Source organism: Eretmochelys imbricata, chromosome 3, assembly GCF_965152235.1.
Source record: "Eretmochelys imbricata isolate rEreImb1 chromosome 3, rEreImb1.hap1, whole genome shotgun sequence".
NCBI classification, from domain to species: domain Eukaryota; kingdom Metazoa; phylum Chordata; order Testudines; family Cheloniidae; genus Eretmochelys; species Eretmochelys imbricata.
In genome coordinates, this window is record NC_135574.1 from 114861631 (window position 1) to 114880629 (window position 18999).

The window sequence follows — 18999 nt, forward strand, 5'->3', positions numbered from 1 at the left end:
CTATCATTTTCTGTGTATTCCTGCTGTGTACCCTCCTTTTAAGGGACATAGAAGGACTATTCAAGAATTAACTTCCTCAGGAATTTCTAAAGATGTTTCTATAGGGATGCAAGATAGGGCTGCTGTCCTGCCTCACCTACCCTGCCATGTCCCCTAAACTTGCAGAGTCCAGACTCATCGGCATATGTGCAGTATGCCCAGCCATTTAATGGTGTCCTTATCAGCCAGGTGGAGAGCCGGTAGCCTGTTGTCGAAATAAGTCAGTGGGCACTCGGCAATATGTGACATAGTCTGAAGTTGAACATAACTGCATCGCTGGAAAAAACACATTTAAAGAGATTGGCCGCACAGTGCCCTGTCCTGTTCGAAACCAGGTCAGAGATGAACACAGGCACCTTGGCAGATCAAAACTGATGAGAGAGTTATTAATGACTGTCATCATTGACCACTCATTGCGCCAAGCAGATTCCACTGTCCTGTCCTGTGGTGGCATAAATGAGCATAAAGAGCATTGTGACGGGCTGGACTAGGCCTACAGGACCCCAGTTGGAGGCCTCAGAATCCTTCCACATCCCGTCCCAGAGAGGAACAGAAGAGAAGTCCTTCAAGTGGCCTAGAGTGTCTGCAGGGGAAGCGGCCAATCAGAGGGACTGCAGGACCAGCCAATCAGGGGCCAGGAGGGCCATATAAAAAGGAGCAGCAGAGACAGTTGTTGGTCAGTTGCTGCCTGGAGCTGGAAGAGAGAGGACTGTGTTCCTGGCTGGCTGAAAGAGCAGCGGGACCATGGAAATCTCAGTGTAGCCAGGGACCTGGGGAGCTAAGAAAGAGCTCCTGGCTGGCTGAGGGGACTGAGCAAGAACTCAGCCCAGGGAGGGCTTCAGGAAGACAGTGTCTTAAGGGAGGAAGCCCTGGAGGTATGGCCCCATGCCAGGCCTGGGAGAAGGTAAAGACTGTGTATATCAGAGGGGGTTTGTTCTGGTCTACCTACAGACAGTATGTGAGATTCGGCTGGAGGGTTGAATGACTGAAGACTTGCAGAAGAAACTGTTGACTATGGTGGGTGCTCATGAAAGGTGGGTGCTGACCCCATTGCAGGCATCTAGAAGACAGGTGAGCTGGTGGGTGGTTGAAGAGGTCTGAGTACAATGGCAGATCGCTATTCACATGGATCTTAGCCAGCAGCGTGACAGAGACCTTTTCATGGCAAATATGGGGTGGTGCTATGTTAAGTATCGGTAGTCATGGCAACAGAATCCTGCTAACAGTATGTATAGCTTTGTTAAGCTCTACATCGATCAACCTTTTGTGAAATGAGCGACACCAGACAGGAGCACAGTAATCTGCTGTTGAATAGCAGAGGGAAAGGGCTGATGATCTGCGCTTCTGGGCACTTGCATTCCAGGTCGAACCAGACAATTTTCTGAGCAGGTTGTTCTGACTGTTGACTTTGTCTGCCATCTTCCTCAATGGTTGTGGTATGTTAATGATCTATCCAATGTCACACTGATTTTGCCAAACTGGTTTTAGATCATGCTGCAGGCATTGGCCATTGAGGAAAATGTATAACTCGTGGCTTGCATTTGCATTATTCAAATGGAATACACTAGAAACAGTCTTAGAAAAGCTCGGCAGTGGGTGCCATTGACTACAATACTCTGCCATGAGCTTCACATCTTCATTCAAGACCTTGTCAATTTCTGAGAAGGATAGGTTGGTGGCTACAGCAGATTATGTCGGCATAGATGAACTTGCGCGAGAGCATAGCTGGCAGGTCATTGATGTACACATTGAACAGTACTGGTGAAAGAACTGAGCCTGGAGGGAGGTCATTGATTTGACACTTCCTGTGTCGGAGAAAGGGAGCTCTATTACTTCGAACACCCAGTGCAGGCAACTTGAGAGAGTTTAAACAAAAGGTCTCTGTGCCAAATTGTGTCATAGGCGGCGGTCAAATCCAAGAAGATGGCTCCTGTCTTTAGATTTTGTTGAAAACCATTTTTGATAAAGGTGGTCAAGGTCAGAACTTGATCACAGGTGCTGTGTCCTTTCCCAGACTGAGCAATATTCACACACTGAGGCAGCTGTAGGCTCAAGGGGACAGGTGGCTAGTTTGATATTGACATTCCTCACCTCCTTTTGACAACTTTGGCCCCATAGTAGTAGGAATTTTGCTACTTTCACCAGGGCATGATGTGGCCCTACATAGTCCCAGTTTTTAAATTTCTCCTTCTTTGAAAGTCTCCCCATCATGCTTCTAATGTGATTTAGTCTTCATCTCTCCACCTCCCTCTCTCATCTATGCTTTCTTTGAGATGAGGCAGCCAATCAGCATTTGAATATTTGCACTTTCCTTATATACTATTATAACTTTTTCTCATTTAGGCACTCCCCTGTTTTGTGTGGAAATAATCCTGGTACATTTGTCACTTTTTTTTTAAACCCCCGTGGGTCTATTATTCAGATGTCTTCATGGAGTGTGCTGAGATGTTGCCTTGATCTTTTCCTGTGTCACTAATTTAGACCCCATCAGTATATGCAAGTAGTTTTTAAATTTTTACACCATTTCTTCTAGTGTGCATTACCAGCACTTGTCTATGTTAAATTTCATCCACCACTGAGTTTCCCAGTCACTGTTTTTTCTTAATGAAAGTCATCACAATCTAGCAATGTATTTGTAGATCTAAGTAATTTTGTGTCATCTTCAAATCTTACTTCCCCATTCACTATACCTTGAAGATAATTGATACTTGCCATAAATATAAAGGGAAGGGTAAACCCCTTTGAAATCCCTCCTGGCCAGGGGAAAGCTCCTCTCACCTGTAAAGGGTTAAGAAGCTAAAGGTAACCTCGCTGGCACCTGACCAAAATGACCAATGAGGAGACAAGATACTTTCAAAAGCTGGGAGGAGGGAGAAAAACAAAGGGTCTGGGTCTGTCTATATGCTGGTCTTTGTCGGGGATAGACCAGGAATGGAGTCTTAGAACTTTTAGTAAATAATCTAGCTAGGTATGTGTTAGATTATGATTTCTTTAAATGGCTGAGAAAAGAATTGTGCTGAATAGAATAACTATTTCTGTCTGTGTATCTTTTTTGTAACTTAAGGTTTTGCCTAGAGGGGTTCTCTATGTTTTTGAATCTAATTACCCTGTAAGATATCTACCATCCTGATTTTACAGGGGGGATTTCTTCATTTCTATTTACTTCTATTTTTATTAAAAGTCTTCTTGTAAGAAACTGAATGCTTTTTCATTGTTCTCAGATCCAAGGGTTTGGGTCTGTGGTCACCTATGCAAATTGGTGAGGCTTTTTGTCCAACATTTCCCAGGAAAGGGGGGGTGCAAGTGTTGGGAGGATTGTTCATTGTTCTTAAGATCCAAGGGTCTGGGTCTGTAGTCACCTAGGCAAATTGGTGAGGCTTTTTACCAAACCTTGTCCAGGAAGTGGGGTGCAAGGTTTTGGGAAGTATTTTGGGGGGAAGGACGCATCCAAACAGCTCTTCCCCAGTAACCAGTATTAGTTTGGTGGTGGTAGCGGCCAGTCCAAGGACAACGGGTGGAATATTTTGTACCTTGGGGAAGTTTTGACCTAAGCTGGTAAAGATAAGCTTAGGAGGTTTTTCATGCAGGTCCCCACATCTGTACCCTAGAGTTCAGAGTGGGGGAGGAACCTTGACAATACTAAATGCATGTGGGAGTCCTGTTTACCTCAATAGGGATTCTGTCTGTGAAGGACTTGCAAGATTGGGCCCATAATGAACAACTTTGGTCCTAATGCTACTCGTTCCTGCACCTCTCTGCTAGTCACCTCTCCATGCTGAAAATTAGCCATTTAGTCCCCATTCCTTATTTTTGACCTGCATTAAGCCTTGTTTTATGTTTTTTGTATTTTAGGATCTGGACAGTGCTTTAACAGCCAAACAGAGTCTAGAGAAGGAGATCAGAAGCCTCCAAGATAGGCTTGCTGCTAGCCAGAGGGCTTGGGAAGCCTCAAAGCAGGAACTGCACCACCTGAAGAGATGTTCCAATGAGATGGATGGGAGTCTGAAAAGCAGCATTGAGGATGCCAGGACTGCTCAGAGCCTGCTGAGTGCTTTTAAAGAGCAAGTTGCTACCCTTCTCAGCAACAGTTCTGTAACAGTTAAATCCTCTGAGGAGGCCATCATGGAGAGAATTCGAGAACTGGGCCACAGGGAAGAGAGCAAAAAGATAGTAAGTGGATTGCTTCTGTACCTGTTCAGTCTGCTTGATTTTTGTATGGCTCCTTTTCCATATTAGCTATAATTCCGTACTCTGCATGTATGTGTTGCATTTATGATAGAATATTAAATAATGTGGTCCTATAATATTTTTTCCACAGGACTTCTGCCTAATTCAGTATGCACATTGGGCAGGCCTGAGCCTAGAGCAACTTTGGATCATTCACCGAAGACGTAGAGTTTGTTATGAAGCTGATGTAGTCAGGAAGTAAGACAGGCATCCTCAGGGAGGGGAAAGGATGCTCTTGTCTTTAAGACACTGAACTGGTTCTCACTTTGGTGTGACTTTGGGTAAATTACTTGATCAGTCTGTTCCTCAGTTCCCCCATCTGTAAAATGGAGTGCTCACAGGGTTATTCTGAAAGTAAATTCAGTAACATTAGGTGATCAGATGTGCCTGTGCGTGGCATCATAGGAAAGTCCATGAATGAAGGAAAAATTCCTCTCTGAGCTGAGTTTTGATGTTGTGCGGTGTATGAGGCACAGGACCATACATTAAACAATGAAGAAAAAAAAATCTGCCTCCTTCACTGATCAGTCCATCGTGCACAGTGAATAAGTCATGGGTTCTGTGAGAGGAAAAAATAAGAAGTGATCACATAAGTAAAGATTGAAGGCCAGATCATAGCCCCCTTGTGACACCTGTACACCACTCTGACAGCCCTTGCAACACCCTGGTGAGGGGGTGGCTGTTATGTTCATCACTACAGCTGTTTTGAACCAAGAAACACTTCATTGGGAGCTATGGGGAGGCTGTAGTAAGAGCAGTCTTAATGTCGGCACCAGCTCCTGGAGCAGACAGAATTGAGGAGGCAGCAAGGTAGCTTTAGAGCTCCTCCTCCAGGGATGCTCCTGAGAGGTGCAGTACAAAATCTAGCCCTAATAATAGACAGCCCTAATTTTGGCATTTCCTAACATTTGATTGCTTTACTTTGTAGCCTTAATATTCATTTAATGCAGCTGTTTTGTATAGAACTTCCTAGCTTTTTTCAAAAAAAGGAAGAAGGAACTGATGGAAATGAATTCCATCATAGAATATCAGGGTTGGAAGGGACCTCAGGAGGTCATCTAGTCCAACCCCCTGCTCGAAGCAGGACCAATCCCCAACTAAATCATCCCAGCCAGGGCTTTGTCAAGCCTGACCTTAAAAACCTCAAAGGAAGGAGATTCCACCACCTCCCTAGGTAATGCATTCACCACCAGTGCTTCACCACCCTGCTATTGAAAAGGTTTTTCCTAATATCCAACCTAAACCTCCCCCACTGCAACTTGAGACCATTACTCCTTGTTCTTTCATCTGCTACCACTGAGAACAGTCTAGATCCATCCTCTTTGGAACCCCCTTTCCGGTAGTTGAAAGCACCTATCAAATCCCCTCTCATTCTTCTTTTCCGCAGACTAAACAATCCCAGTTCCCTCAGTCTCTCCTCATAAGTCATGTGCTCCTGTCCCCTAATCATTTTTGTTGCCCTCCGCTGGACGCTTTCCAATTTTTTCACATCCTTCTTGTAGTGTGGGGCCCAAAACTGGACACAGTACTCCAGATGAGGCCTCACAAGTGTTTGAATAGAGGGGAACGATCACATCCCTCGATCTGCTGGCAATGCCTCTACTTATACAGCCCAAAATGCCATTAGCCTTCTTGGCAACAAGAGCGCACTATTGATTCATATCCAGCTTCTTGTCCACTGTAACCCCTAGGTCCTTTTCTGCAGAACTTCTGCCTAGCCATTCAGTCCATACTCTGTAGCAGTGCATGGGATTCTTCCATCCTAAGTGCAGGACTCTGCACTTGTCTTTGTTGAACCTCATCAGATTTCTTTTGGCCCAATCCTCTAATTTGTTTAGGTCCCTCTGTATCCTATCCCTACCCTCCAGCATATCTACCACACCTCCCAGTTTAATGTCATCTGCAAACTTGCTGAGGGTGCAATCCACACCATCCTCCAGATCATTAATGAAAATATTTGCTGTATTCTAGTAGAACATTGGGGACTGCACAATATGTGCAAGGAATGAGACAGCAACCTTTTTGTTCTTACTTATGCATCATAATCTATCATTTGGAAGAGGCTCTAGCCTTCTTCAGAATCCTGTCTTCTCTTCCATTTGCACCTTTATTATTTGAGCCCTATGTAACACCATATGCCACAAAGCATCTATATATTTAAAACTGAAATCCCACTCAATTTTCTAAGACATATATTCCACCTGATCTGTGGATATGCATCTATTCCATGGAAATTATTAATCCATTGATGTGGGCGTTGTGCCACAACCATCTCTCAGCAGAGACTGGTGCCACACTGGAGCAATGAGAATTAGCTTGGCCGAGACCTGTTTCAGTATGCAGTATGTCCACATCTTTCTTGAAATGTGGCGCCCAGAACTGGACACAATACTCCAGTTGAGGCCTAATCAGCGCGGAGTAGAGAGGAAGAATTACTTCCTGTGTGTTGCTTACAATACTCTTGCTAAGACATCCCAGAATGATGTTTGCCTTTTTTGCAACAGCGTTACATTGACTCGTATTTAGCTTATGATCAACTATGACCCCCAGATCCCTTTCCGCAGTCCTCCTTCGTAGGCAGTCATTTCCCATTTTGTATGTGTGCAATGATAAAAAGATTTAGAAAAGCTGACCTGTGAGGAAGGGTTAAAAAATTGGGCATGGTTTAATTAGTGAGAAAAGACTGAGGGGGGACCTGATAAGCCTTCAACATGTGAAGGGCTGTTGTAAAGAGGATTGTGATCAATTGTTCTCCATGTCCATTAAGCTAGGACAAGAAGTAATGGGCTTAATCTGCAGCAAGGAAGAGTTAGGTTAGTTATTAAGAAACTTTCTAACTGTAAGGGTTGCTAAGGTCTGTGTGGGGCACAGGGGCTCCCTGAATCCCACCTCCCCCTACCAGGTCCCACTCTCTCATTTACTCTCTGTCTTCCCCCAGTTGGCAGCAGTTGGGGGAGCTCTCTGAGGGAAACAGACACGGGCAAAGGATTGTCTCATCCTCCTCTCCTCGCAAGAGAAGAGGATCTGGCTGAAAAGATGGCCAGTCTCTCAGGCAGTCTCTTGGGATTTAACCCTATGGGCCTTGTCTGTCAGAGTCGATTGCCCCTTTGTAGGGTTTACCTTTTGCCTCTCCTCCTGGGGCATACTGCTTTGCTGCAGTCAGGCCAGCTTCGTAAGCAGTACATCCTATGGCTGTCCCCTCCTTGGCTGGACCACCTCTCTTACCAGCAGTAAGACAGAGCAGCCTTCTTCCTATTCACTGTCCCTTCCTGCTGTAAGTTTTCTTCTTTTAAGCTCTTCCCCTTCCAGGCTGAACAAACCTTGCAAGTGTGCCTTGTTAGTGCTAAAGAGGCCAGGAAGAGTTTGTTTAGTCTCCTCTGTACCAGAATGAGGGTGTGTCCCGTCACACTCTGGAATAGGCTCGATGCCCATGATTGGAGATTTTAAAGACCAAGTTGGACAAACCCCTGTCAGGGATGGTCTAGGTTTACTTAGTTCTGCCTCAGCGCAGGGGGCTGGACTTGATGACTTCTTGAGGCCCCTTCTAGCCCTACATTTCTAGGATTCTGTGTTCAGAAATCGGCACCTTAAGGTAAAGGTTCTTGCTCTTCAGAAGTGCTGAGCACTCACATTGAAAATCAGACCAGAGTTTAATAGGAATTCTTGGGTGCTCATACCTCTAAAAATTAGGCCTCTTATTAGGCCATTTATTTAGATCCAGGAGCCTTAATTTATGCTCTGATATTAAAAAATCTTGTCTGTATATTTAATCTTGCTAGCATACTGTCAAGGTTCCTCCCCCACTCTGAACTCTAGGGTACAGATGTGGGGACCTGCATGAAAAACCTCCTAAGCTTATCTTTACCAGCTTAAGTCAAAACTTCCCCAAGGTACAAAGTATTCCACCCGTGGTCCTTGGAATGGCCGCTACCACCACCAAACTAATACTGGTTACTGGGGAAGAGCTGTTTGGACGCGTCTTTCCCCCCAAAATACTTCCCAAAACCCTGCACCCCACTTCCTGGACAAGGTTTGGTAAAAAGCCTCACCAATTTGCCTAGGTGACTACAGACCCAGACCCTTGGATCTTAAGAACAATGAACAATCCTCCCAACACTTGCACCCCCGCTTTCCTGGGAAATGTTGGATAAAAAGCCTCACCAATTTGCATAGGTGACCACAGACCCAAACCCTTGGATCTGAGAACAATGAAAAAGCATTCAGTCTTTTACAAGAAGACTTTTAATAGAAAATAGAAGTAAATAGAAATGAAGAAATCCCCCCTGTAAAATCAGGATGGTAGATATCTTACAGGGTAATTAGATTAGAAAACATAGAGAACCCCTCTAGGCAAAACCTTAAGTTACAAAAAAGATACACAGACAGAAATAGTTATTCTATTCAGCACAATTCTTTTCTCAGCCATTTAAAGAAATCATAATCTAACACATACCTAGCTAGATTACTTACTAAAAGTTCTAAGACTCCATTCCTGTTCTGTCCCTGGCAAAAGCAGCACACAGACAGACCCAGACCCTTTGTTTCTCTCCCTCCTCCCAGCTTTTGAAAGTATCTTGTCTCCTCATTGGTCATTTTGGTCAGGTGCCAGCGAGGTTACCTTTAGCTTCTTAACCCTTTACAGGTGAGAGGAGCTTTCCCCTGGCCAGGAGGAATTTCAAAGGGGTTTACCCTTCCCCTTATATTTATGACACGCCCCCCAAATCTCAGCTAGGGTGAAACACTGGCTGGGATTTCTTCCTGGAGCTCTAGGAAAAACAGAGTTAATAAGACACATGCATCTCTAAATATACTACCAAGTACATAAAGACTAACAATATTTTCCACATCTTAAGGACGATTTTAACCAGTTGATTCTGGGAAACTTTCACGGGAGAGTGCATCAGCCACTTTGTTAGAAGCTCCTGAGATGTGTTGGATGTCGAAATCAAAATCTTGGAGAGCTAAACTCCACCGAAGAAGTTTTTTGTTAGTTTCTTTGACGGTGTGAAGCCACTTCAGTGCAGCATGGTCGGTTTGCAGGTGGAAACGCCGTCCCCAAACATATGGGCGTAGCTTTTCCAGAGCGTAGACAATGGCATAACATTCTTTTTCAGTGACTGACCAGTTGCTTTCCCTCTCAGACAGTTTTTTGCTGAGAAACACTACAGGGTGGAATTCTTGATCAGGTCCTTTCTGCATTAAAACTGCTCCCACACCACGCTCGGATGCATCTGTGGTTACTAGGAACGGTTTGTCAAAGTCTGGGGCCCTTAGTACAGGGTCAGACATGAGTGTCGCTTTAAGCTTGTTAAAGGCCTTCTGACACTTTCCGGTCCACTGAACAGCATTTGGCTGTTTCTTTTTGGTTAGGTCTGTCAGTGGGGCAGCGATTTGGCTGTAGTGCGGTACAAATCGTCTGTAATAACCAGCCAAGCCTAAGAAGGATTGAACCTGTTTCTTTGACTTTGGGACAGGCCACTTTTGGATAGCATCCACTTTGGCCTGTAGGGGGCTGATAGTTCCTTGACCCACCTGGTGTCCAAGGTAAGTCACTCTGTTTAGGCCTATTTGACACTTCTTAGCCTTAACAGTTAGTCCTGCCTCCCTTATGCGCTCAAGGACTTTTTGTAGATGTTCCAGGTGGTCTGCCCAGGAATCCGAAAATATGGCCACATCATCAAGGTAGGCGACTGCATATTCTCCTAATCCCGCTAGGAGACCATCTACAAGTCTTTGGAAAGTGGCGGGTGCATTTCGCAGCCCGAAAGGGAGTACATTAAATTCATACAGCCCGAGATGTGTGATGAAGGCTGACCTTTCCTTGGCAGATTCATCTAGCGGTACCTGCCAGTACCCCTTTGTTAAGTCCAAGGTAGAGATGAACTGGGCCCGTCCCAGTTTCTCTAACAGTTCATCTGTGCGTGGCATTGGATAGTTGTCTGGGCGAGTTACAGCATTTAGCTTACGGTAGTCCACGCAAAAACGTATTTCCCCATCTGGTTTGGGAACTAGAACCACTGGAGATGCCCATGCACTTTCAGAGGGGCGGATTACACCCATCTGTAACATATCCTGGATCTCCCGTTCTATAGCAGTTTTAGCTTGAGGAGACACCCGGTAAGGTTGGACCCTAATTGGGTGAGCATTACCTGTGTCAATGGAGTGGTATGCCCGTTCAGTCAGTCCTGGGGTGGCTGAGAACGTTGGCGCGTAGCTAGTGCACAGCTCCTGGATCTGCTGTCGCTGCATACGCCCAAGGGTCATGGAGAGGTTCACCTCTTCCACACCACCAGCACATTTCCCTTCGTAGTAGACACCTTCAGGCCACTCAGCATCATCTTCTCCCTGGGCTGTAAACTGACAAACCTTTAATTCTCTGGAATAAAAGGGCTTTAGAGAATTAATATGGTACACCTTAGGCTTTCGGTTGGAGGTGGGGAATGCTATGAGATAATTAACAGCTCCCAGGCGCTCCTGGACCGTGAATGGCCCTTCCCACGATGCTTCCATTTTATGGGCCTGGAGCGCCCTTAAGACCATGACCTGGTCTCCTACTTTGAAGGAACGCTCTCTGGCATGTTTATCATACCAGGCTTTTTGCTCTTTTTGAGCATCCTGTAAGTTTTCTTTAGCAAGGGCTAAAGAGGTTCGGAGGGTGTTTTGTAGGTTGGTTACAAAGTCCAGAATGTTAGTTCCTGGAGAAGGTGTAAATCCCTCCCATTGCTGCTTCACCAACTGCAATGGCCCCTTAACCTCACGGCCATATACAAGTTCAAATGGGGAAAACCCTAAACTGGGATGTGGTACAGCTCTGTAGGCAAAGAGCAACTGCTGCAACACTAGGTCCCAATCATTGGAGTGCTCATTTACGAATTTACGTATCATGGCCCCCAAAGTTCCATTAAACTTCTCCACCATGCCATTTGTTTGATGGTGGTAAGGAGTGGCAACCAAGTGATTTACCCCATGAGCTTCCCAAAGGTTTTTCATAGTTCCTGCCAGGAAATTAGTCCCTGCATCTGTGAGGATGTCGGAGGGCCAACCTACCCTGGCAAAAATGTCTGCTAGTGCCTGGCATACACTTTTAGCCCTGGTGTTGCTTAGAGCTACTGCTTCCGGCCATCGGGTGGCAAAATCCATGAAAGTCAGTATGTACTGCTTTCCTCTGGCTGTCTTTTTCGGAAAAGGACCCAGAATATCCACAGCTACTCGCTGAAATGGAACTTCAATGATGGGGAGTGGTTGTAGAGGGGCTTTGACCTGGTCTTGGGGTTTTCCCACTCTTTGGCACACCTCACAAGACTGGACATAGGTAGAAACATCCTTGCCCATTCCCTCCCAGTGGAATGACCCCCCCAAACGGTCTTTGGTCCTGTTCACCCCAGCATGGCCACTAGGGTGATCGTGGGCTAAGCTCAAGAGCTTGGCCCGGTATTTAGTTGGAACTACCAACTGTCTCTGAGGATGCCAGTCTTCCTGGTGTCCACCAGAAAGAGTTTCCTTGTATAAAAGTCCTCTTTCTACAACAAACCTGGATCGATTAGAAGAGCTGAGAGGCGGTGGGTTGCTCCGTGCCGCTGTCCAAGCTCTCTGGAGGCTTTCATCTGCTTCCTGTTCGGTCTGGAACTGTTCCCTTGATGCTGGAGACATCAGTCCCTCATTGGATTGTGGACCTAGGCTTGGTCCCTCTGGAAGCAATATAGGGGATGGAGCTGTTTCTGTTGACTGTGAACCGCTCTCCGCTGGTGCACTATGTTGGGATTCAGGCTCCGGCTGAGCCTCTTGTGTAGGGTTATCGGCTGCTGCCAGTTCAGGTTCAGTGGGGCCCTCTGGTGTTGAGGTTGCAAGTACTGGATTCAGTGCTGACACAGGGTCTGGTGTTGGTTGTTCGGCTGGTTCCGGTTCTGGGACTGGTTCCGTCTGGGTCTCTGGGACTGGATCCACTACTGCTGTTGCAGACATTGGCCTAAGGTCCAGGTCCATCACCTCTGACTGGGTCCTGATAGCAGTTTCCGGAACAGAGCTAGGCCTCACGGCTTGTTTAGCCTGGCTGCGGGTGACCGTTCCCACCCTCTTGGCCTGCTTCACATGATTGGCCAAGTCTTCCCCCAACAGCATGGGGATGGGATAATCATCATAGACTGCAAAAGTCCACATTCCTGACCAGCCCTTGTACTGGACAGGCAACTTGGCTGTAGGCAAATTGAAAGAGTTGGACTTGAAGGGTTGAATCGTCACTTGGATCTCTGGGTTGATTAAATTGGGGTCCACTAAGGAAGCATGGATAGCTGACACTTGTGCTCCGGTGTCCCTCCACGCGGTGACCTTCTTCCCGCCCACACTCACAGTTTCCCTCCGCTCTAAGGGTATCTGGGAAGTATCTGGGCCTGTGGACCTCTGGTGTGATTCCGGTGCAATGAACTGTAATCTGTTGGGGTTCTTGGGGCAGTTGGCCTTTACATGCCCCAGCTCGTTACATTTAAAACATCGTCCAGCTGACGGGTCACTGGGGCGAGGAGGGTTGCTGGAGAACGGGGTGGCAGGACGATAAGGGGTCTGGAGGGTTCTTTGGGAGGTAGGTGGGGCCTTGGGCGGCCCCCGGTAATAGGGTGTGGTCTGGGGTGGTCCCTTCTGGTCTCCGCTCCAACTGCGACCAGTTTTCTTCTTCTCTGCCACCTCCACCCATCTGGCTCCAATCTCTCCTGCCTCGATTACAGTTTTGGGTTTCCCATCTAGGATGTATCTTTCTATTTCCTCAGGAACACCCTCTAAGAACTGTTCCATTTGCATTAGGAAGGGCAAATTTACTGGAGATTCAACACTTGCTCCTGATATCCAGGCATCCCAATGTTTCACAATGTGGTAGGCATGTCGGGTAAATGACATGTCTGGTTTCCACCTTAGGGCTCTGAACCTCCGACGAGACTGCTCGGGTGTTATCCCCATTCTGACTCTCGCCTTGGATTTAAACAGTTCATACTTGTTCATGTGTTCTTTAGGCATTTCAGCTGCCACCTCAGCTAAGGGTCCACTGAGCTGCGGCCTCAGCTCTACCATGTACTGGTCAGTAGAGAGGTTGTATCCAAGGCAGGCCCTTTCGAAGTTTTCTAGGAAGGCCTCAGTATCATCGCCTGCCTTGTAGGTGGGGAACTTTCTGGGATGGGAAGTGGTACTTGGAGAAGGATTACTAGGGTTTGTTGGGATATTCTGCTGAGCCTTTATCTTCTCCATCTCCTCCACATACTTCCTCTCTTTTTCCTTCTCCTCCAGTTCTTTGTCCCTCGCTTCCATAGCTCTCCTGTGAGCAGCCGCTTGGTGTTGTTCTGCCTCCCTTTCTTGTTCCTTCTTCAGCCGCATGAGTTCTATCTGTCTTTCATGTTCCCTTTGTCTTTCCTCAGCCTGAAATTTGGCTAATTCCAGCTGTAGTCGAGCTGAGGATTTGGTCATTCTAACCTCTCTGTTTTTAACTAACTTTACACCCGAGGTTTAGAAATAAACAAACAAAACTTGGCTGTAAAATTTTGCTGTGCTGGAATAGAATACCTATTCTCTGATAGTGATTGTCAGCCTACAGAAAAAGACAATTCCCTTGTCTCTGTTCTGGGCCCAACTTAAAGCAAAAAACCTCCAAACTACTTGGAAACCTGCTTACCCAGCCCAAAGAAAAAGCAAATGGGTAGAACACACACCCCCTATTTACTTTTAGGAAGAAAAGAAAAAAAAAAAACCTCTGGGTTGGAAGACTGTGAATTTCCCTGCAGGAGTTAAGTACCCTGCCTCCAGGCAAAGAAAACCTGCAATTCACAATTCTGAATTAATCCCCTTTTGTCTCTGCTTGGCCACAAAGCAGGGAAAACCCAAGATGCTTTCAGTTTCAAAGCTGCTTCAAAGCCACAGGAAAAAAAAATTCCTTTTTAAAATCTGTATTTCTAGTTCAAAAAATCTCAACTGGATCTCAAAATGATTTCAGGTTAATCCCACCACTATGCCACCATGTCAAGGTTCCTCCCCCACTCTGAACTCTAGGGTACAGATGTGGGGACCTGCATGAAAAACCTCCTAAGCTTATCTTTACCAGCTTAAGTCAAAACTTCCCCAAGGTACAAAGTATTCCACCCGTGGTCCTTGGAATGGCCGCTACCACCACCAAACTAATACTGGTTACTGGGGAAGAGCTGTTTGGACGCGTCTTTCCCCCCAAAATACTTCCCAAAACCCTGCACCCCACTTCCTGGACAAGGTTTGGTAAAAAGCCTCACCAATTTGCCTAGGTGACTACAGACCCAGACCCTTGGATCTTAAGAACAATGAACAATCCTCCCAACACTTGCACCCCCGCTTTCCTGGGAAATGTTGGATAAAAAGCCTCACCAATTTGCATAGGTGACCACAGACCCAAACCCTTGGATCTGAGAACAATGAAAAAGCATTCAGTCTTTTACAAGAAGACTTTTAATAGAAAATAGAAGTAAATAGAAATGAAGAAATCCCCCCTGTAAAATCAGGATGGTAGATATCTTACAGGGTAATTAGATTAGAAAACATAGAGAACCCCTCTAGGCAAAACCTTAAGTTACAAAAAAGATACACAGACAGAAATAGTTATTCTATTCAGCACAATTCTTTTCTCAGCCATTTAAAGAAATCATAATCTAACACATACCTAGCTAGATTACTTACTAAAAGTTCTAAGACTCCATTCCTGTTCTGTCCCTGGCAAAAGCAGCACACAGACAGACCCAGACCCTTTGTTTCTCTCCCTCCTCCCAGCTTTTGAAAGTATCTTGTCTCCTCATTGGTCATTTTGGTCAGGTGCCAGCGAGGTTACCTTTAGCTTCTTAACCCTTTACAGGTGAGAGGAGCTTTCCCCTGGCCAGGAGGAATTTCAAAGGGGTTTACCCTTCCCCTTATATTTATGACACATACATTTAACCACACCCATACCAGTAAAATATGTATTGTGCTTTCTGGTTTGAACAGCTGATGGTTGTAACAGAGCAGTTATTGTTCAAATGCTTGCTTTTACTGACTTGCTTGTATAATCAGATTGTGCATCAAATGGGAGTAACTTCAAATCTAACAAAAGATAACATAATCTTCCAGTAGAAAATTATTTCATGTGAGGCTAAATCCCTTTGATGAAAAAGCTTCCATAGAGAAGAAGGAAAACTTTCCTTCAGAAATCCATGACCTGGGTCCTATGTGTGCTATGTCAGCTCCTCTCCGAGAAGCTTGACATAGCACAAAAAATGCAGAGAGCAGTGTTTGCATTGTCTGTGTAGATGTGGACCAGAGATCCACAGGAAGCTGCAGAACAAACTCACGGATCCCTGACTGGACACTGGTGTAGAAGTTCCTCCATACTCTATTTAGGCACTCTCCCTTTATGGCCGCATGGATAGTTCACATACCATAATGAATTTGCTTCCCTGACTTGTTGTTAAAAGATCAATGTGTGGAATTTCTTTTGAGGATTTGAGAGTTCAGTTTTAATTGAACCTTAAGGGTAAGGTTTTTTCATTTAATATTGTTACATGAGTCTGTCTGACACCAAAATGTGTCCGGTGTCTCTTATCTGAATTAATCTTATTTCTGCTGTGTGACTTTGCAGCCCTGACCAGATAGGAACTTTCCCAAAACATTCCTTCTGTTTGGATTGTTAGCAAGTTAAACAAAAAACTCTGTATGACAGAGGAGGTGTAGGTACTTAAAGATACTGAGTCTGCCTCTGATCTTCTTTGTACCCACATAACTCAGGTGACTTGGACATTACAGTACATCTGTTTTATATCAGTTTAAGTGAAGTCAGAATCAGACCCAGTATTGCTTAAATGTTCATATGTATTGGGAAACATAAAGTGGCATTGTTTGTTTAGCATAAGCTGGCATCTGAAAATGAATATATTTAATTTTATTGGAAAACAAGTCAAAAGTTAATTACTGTTCAAGGTGAGGAAATGGTGCATGCTAATGACCTAAGCAAAAGGCCATAAAATGAAGGTACACACCCACCTCCACCCCTGCCCCTACCTGGCTGAACATGTGAGTGAGCTTTCTTCTAGACAGCTGAAATGGACAGCTGTAGGTTGAGGGAGAGCAAGAAGTTTTTCTGCTGTGCTATATAGATAATATTTCAGTACTTTGTACACTGAGCTTTGTTCTCACTAAGCATTGCTTTTTGTAGTGTTTCATTCAATGAGTTTATTTCCACATAAGTTTTATTTTATGATGATCTTTCCATTTTCTGATGTGACAATAATATCAACTTAAATTCAAAGTAACCTGAACTGGGCCTTGGATACTGTTAGTTTGGGACAATCACTTGTGGCTACCTAGAAGAGCAACTAATTCTGACATTGAAAACCAGAATCTTAAGGATGAGACAGCCCAAGTACGAAGTAAACATTGCTGCAAGGAGGCAGGCTTGGCCAGTATGGGTATTGGGAGAACCAAACGGCCTGAAGGGTATACATACAGAGGTATTTGAGGTTCATGATGGAAAACTATGGCTCTACACACTGAAAAAGTGACCCACAGTTAGACTGTCCAAAGCTGCAGGTAAAGCTTATTGGAGGACTCTTTTTAAGGAAGAGTAGTTTTCAAAATAAACTACCACTATGGTTGCTTAACAGTTGCTTTATTTTGATAGCCATGGCAAAAGAGAATGGTTTCTCCATTGCAGTATATTGGTTTTTCAAAGGTACCAGAGAAGGCAAAATCATTTAAGATGTTTTAAAGGTAAGAACTGTAGTATCACATGTACGTGTGTGTATATTTTCCAACAGAAAATCTGTGTTTAAATGAAGTTAATTTTGGAAGTACATATGAGATGTTTAGGGTAAAACCATTATAGGGGCATAATTGTCCCCAAAATAAGTGGTATAAACCCAGGAAATTCAGAGTGAAAGTTGAATGTAAGAAATCCAAACATGAAGGTATGGAGATGCACTTTTCCTTAACCAAACTTAACTCTGCCCTATAGTATCATCATGTTGTAACTAGACAATTGTAATAATGCATAATAGTTGTTGAAGTTGCATGTTAAATTAAATTGTTTTCTAAAGACACATTAGATTGTTTTAAATCCTCACGCCTACATTACACACTACATGAAAAGATGTGTTTTAACTTGGATTAGCTAACCTACATTAGCTAACTTGGGTTCAAATAACAGTGAAGACGCAGCACCTTGGTTTTTTACCTGGGTTAGCTGCTCAAGTTGAAGCCTCTAGGGCAGCTCAGGGTTGTACTTGAGCTGCTGAACCAAGTTAAAAGCTGTGTTGCCATGCTGTTTCAACCCAAATTCCTCCAGCAGGGTTAGCTAATCTGAATTAACACCACACCTTGTTATAGAGGCAACATGCAAATGTTGATATTGTAGGTGGGCACAATTTAAAGGTTCAGGAGGGAGGGTGTTTGACCGCCCCATGTGTCACCTCTCAGTGTAGACATACTCTTAGTGTCACTACAGGGCAGAATGAAGGTTGTTTGGGTGCCACGACTGGGCACCCCTGCTTTAAATGCAAAACTCATGTTGGCCTTAACTATGGAGCTACAGCCTGTGCCTCCATAGTATTTTTATTTCATCTTTAAAATAATAAAGGGGAGAGAAGAGCAAATCTTCCCTTTTCCTTTCTTTGCCTTCCGCCCCTGTAAATTTGTTACTTTTTTTTCATCATTTTCTAAATAAAAAAAACGTGGAGAGGATTTTTAGCTATATATCAATTACCACTGAACTCAGTAAATACAAAGATACCAAAAAAAAAGTCGAACATGCAAGCTGAAGAAACTTTATAATTTGGCAACTATCTGTCACAGGTATGGGGGACAAGGAGTTAATTTATCTGCCTTGTCCCAAAGTGAAGCACTCTAATAAAGAAGTATGGACTGCTTCTCTCAGGAGAGTTTCTTTATGAAGGTCAGACCTTGAAATAACTATGTGAGAAAGGACTTGAGCATGCTCTGAAAGGAACCATTCCCAAGAGAGTGTAGGCTGTTCTGTGTTTTTAGTCTAGCTTCTCTTGCACGCACTTGTTGGAGACCCCAGGGCATGGCCACTACTTAAGTCAAGGGAATGGAAGGCCATAAGAGTCAAGAAAGTCTCCCTGCTAAAGACATAAGGGTTTCTTCTTAACCCCCCCCTTAATAAAATTCAGGCCTGGCTGGTTTAAGTAAGCTCTTTTGCTCTTAAAACAATGTTGCAGCCGCAAATAATGCCTTATAGTGTAAGGTTTGCTAACGCCAAGTTAAAAATAATAAACAGCTACAAGGCCAGACAAAATGTGCTGGTTGTTTAAGTTGCTAAAACTGCTTGTTAAAGGTTGCAAAAAATAAACAAAGTATTTGTGCAAAGTTTTAGTTGGCTAATGTGTAGTGCAGTAGCATTAAAAAATATAAAAGTGTGTGTAATAACCTGCTCTGGTGTGCAGAATTTAAAATTCTATTCTCCCTGTATCTTGTTTGCAGCTGCAGATAAACTTTTCTGCTTCTCCACCCCGTTGTAATTATTAAGTAAAGCACACCGGGTAACAAACCCCTGCTGTTTTGCCTCTCGGCACTGGGTGCCAGCAACACACTCATGAATGTAGAAAGTGTAATTGTTTTTCAAATCTTAATGTAAGGCTCCAGTCCTACAAAGTTATATGCCTGCGCTAACCTTTTAGCCTGGGCAGGGTCCCACTGGAACTCTGTACCAACCAGTCCCTTTCTAGGATTTGAATCAAAGTTTAAGAT

At 44.5% G+C, this 18999-nt stretch overlaps 1 protein-coding gene across 1 annotated transcript in view; it reads left to right on the forward strand.

Moving 5' to 3' along the window:
* Positions 1-18999, forward strand: part of CCDC170 (coiled-coil domain containing 170) — an 83547-nt gene that overhangs the window by 32263 nt on the left and 32285 nt on the right. The window contains 1 exon segment of the mRNA XM_077811794.1: positions 3892-4209. Coding sequence (XP_077667920.1) covers positions 3892-4209 — 318 coding nt within the window.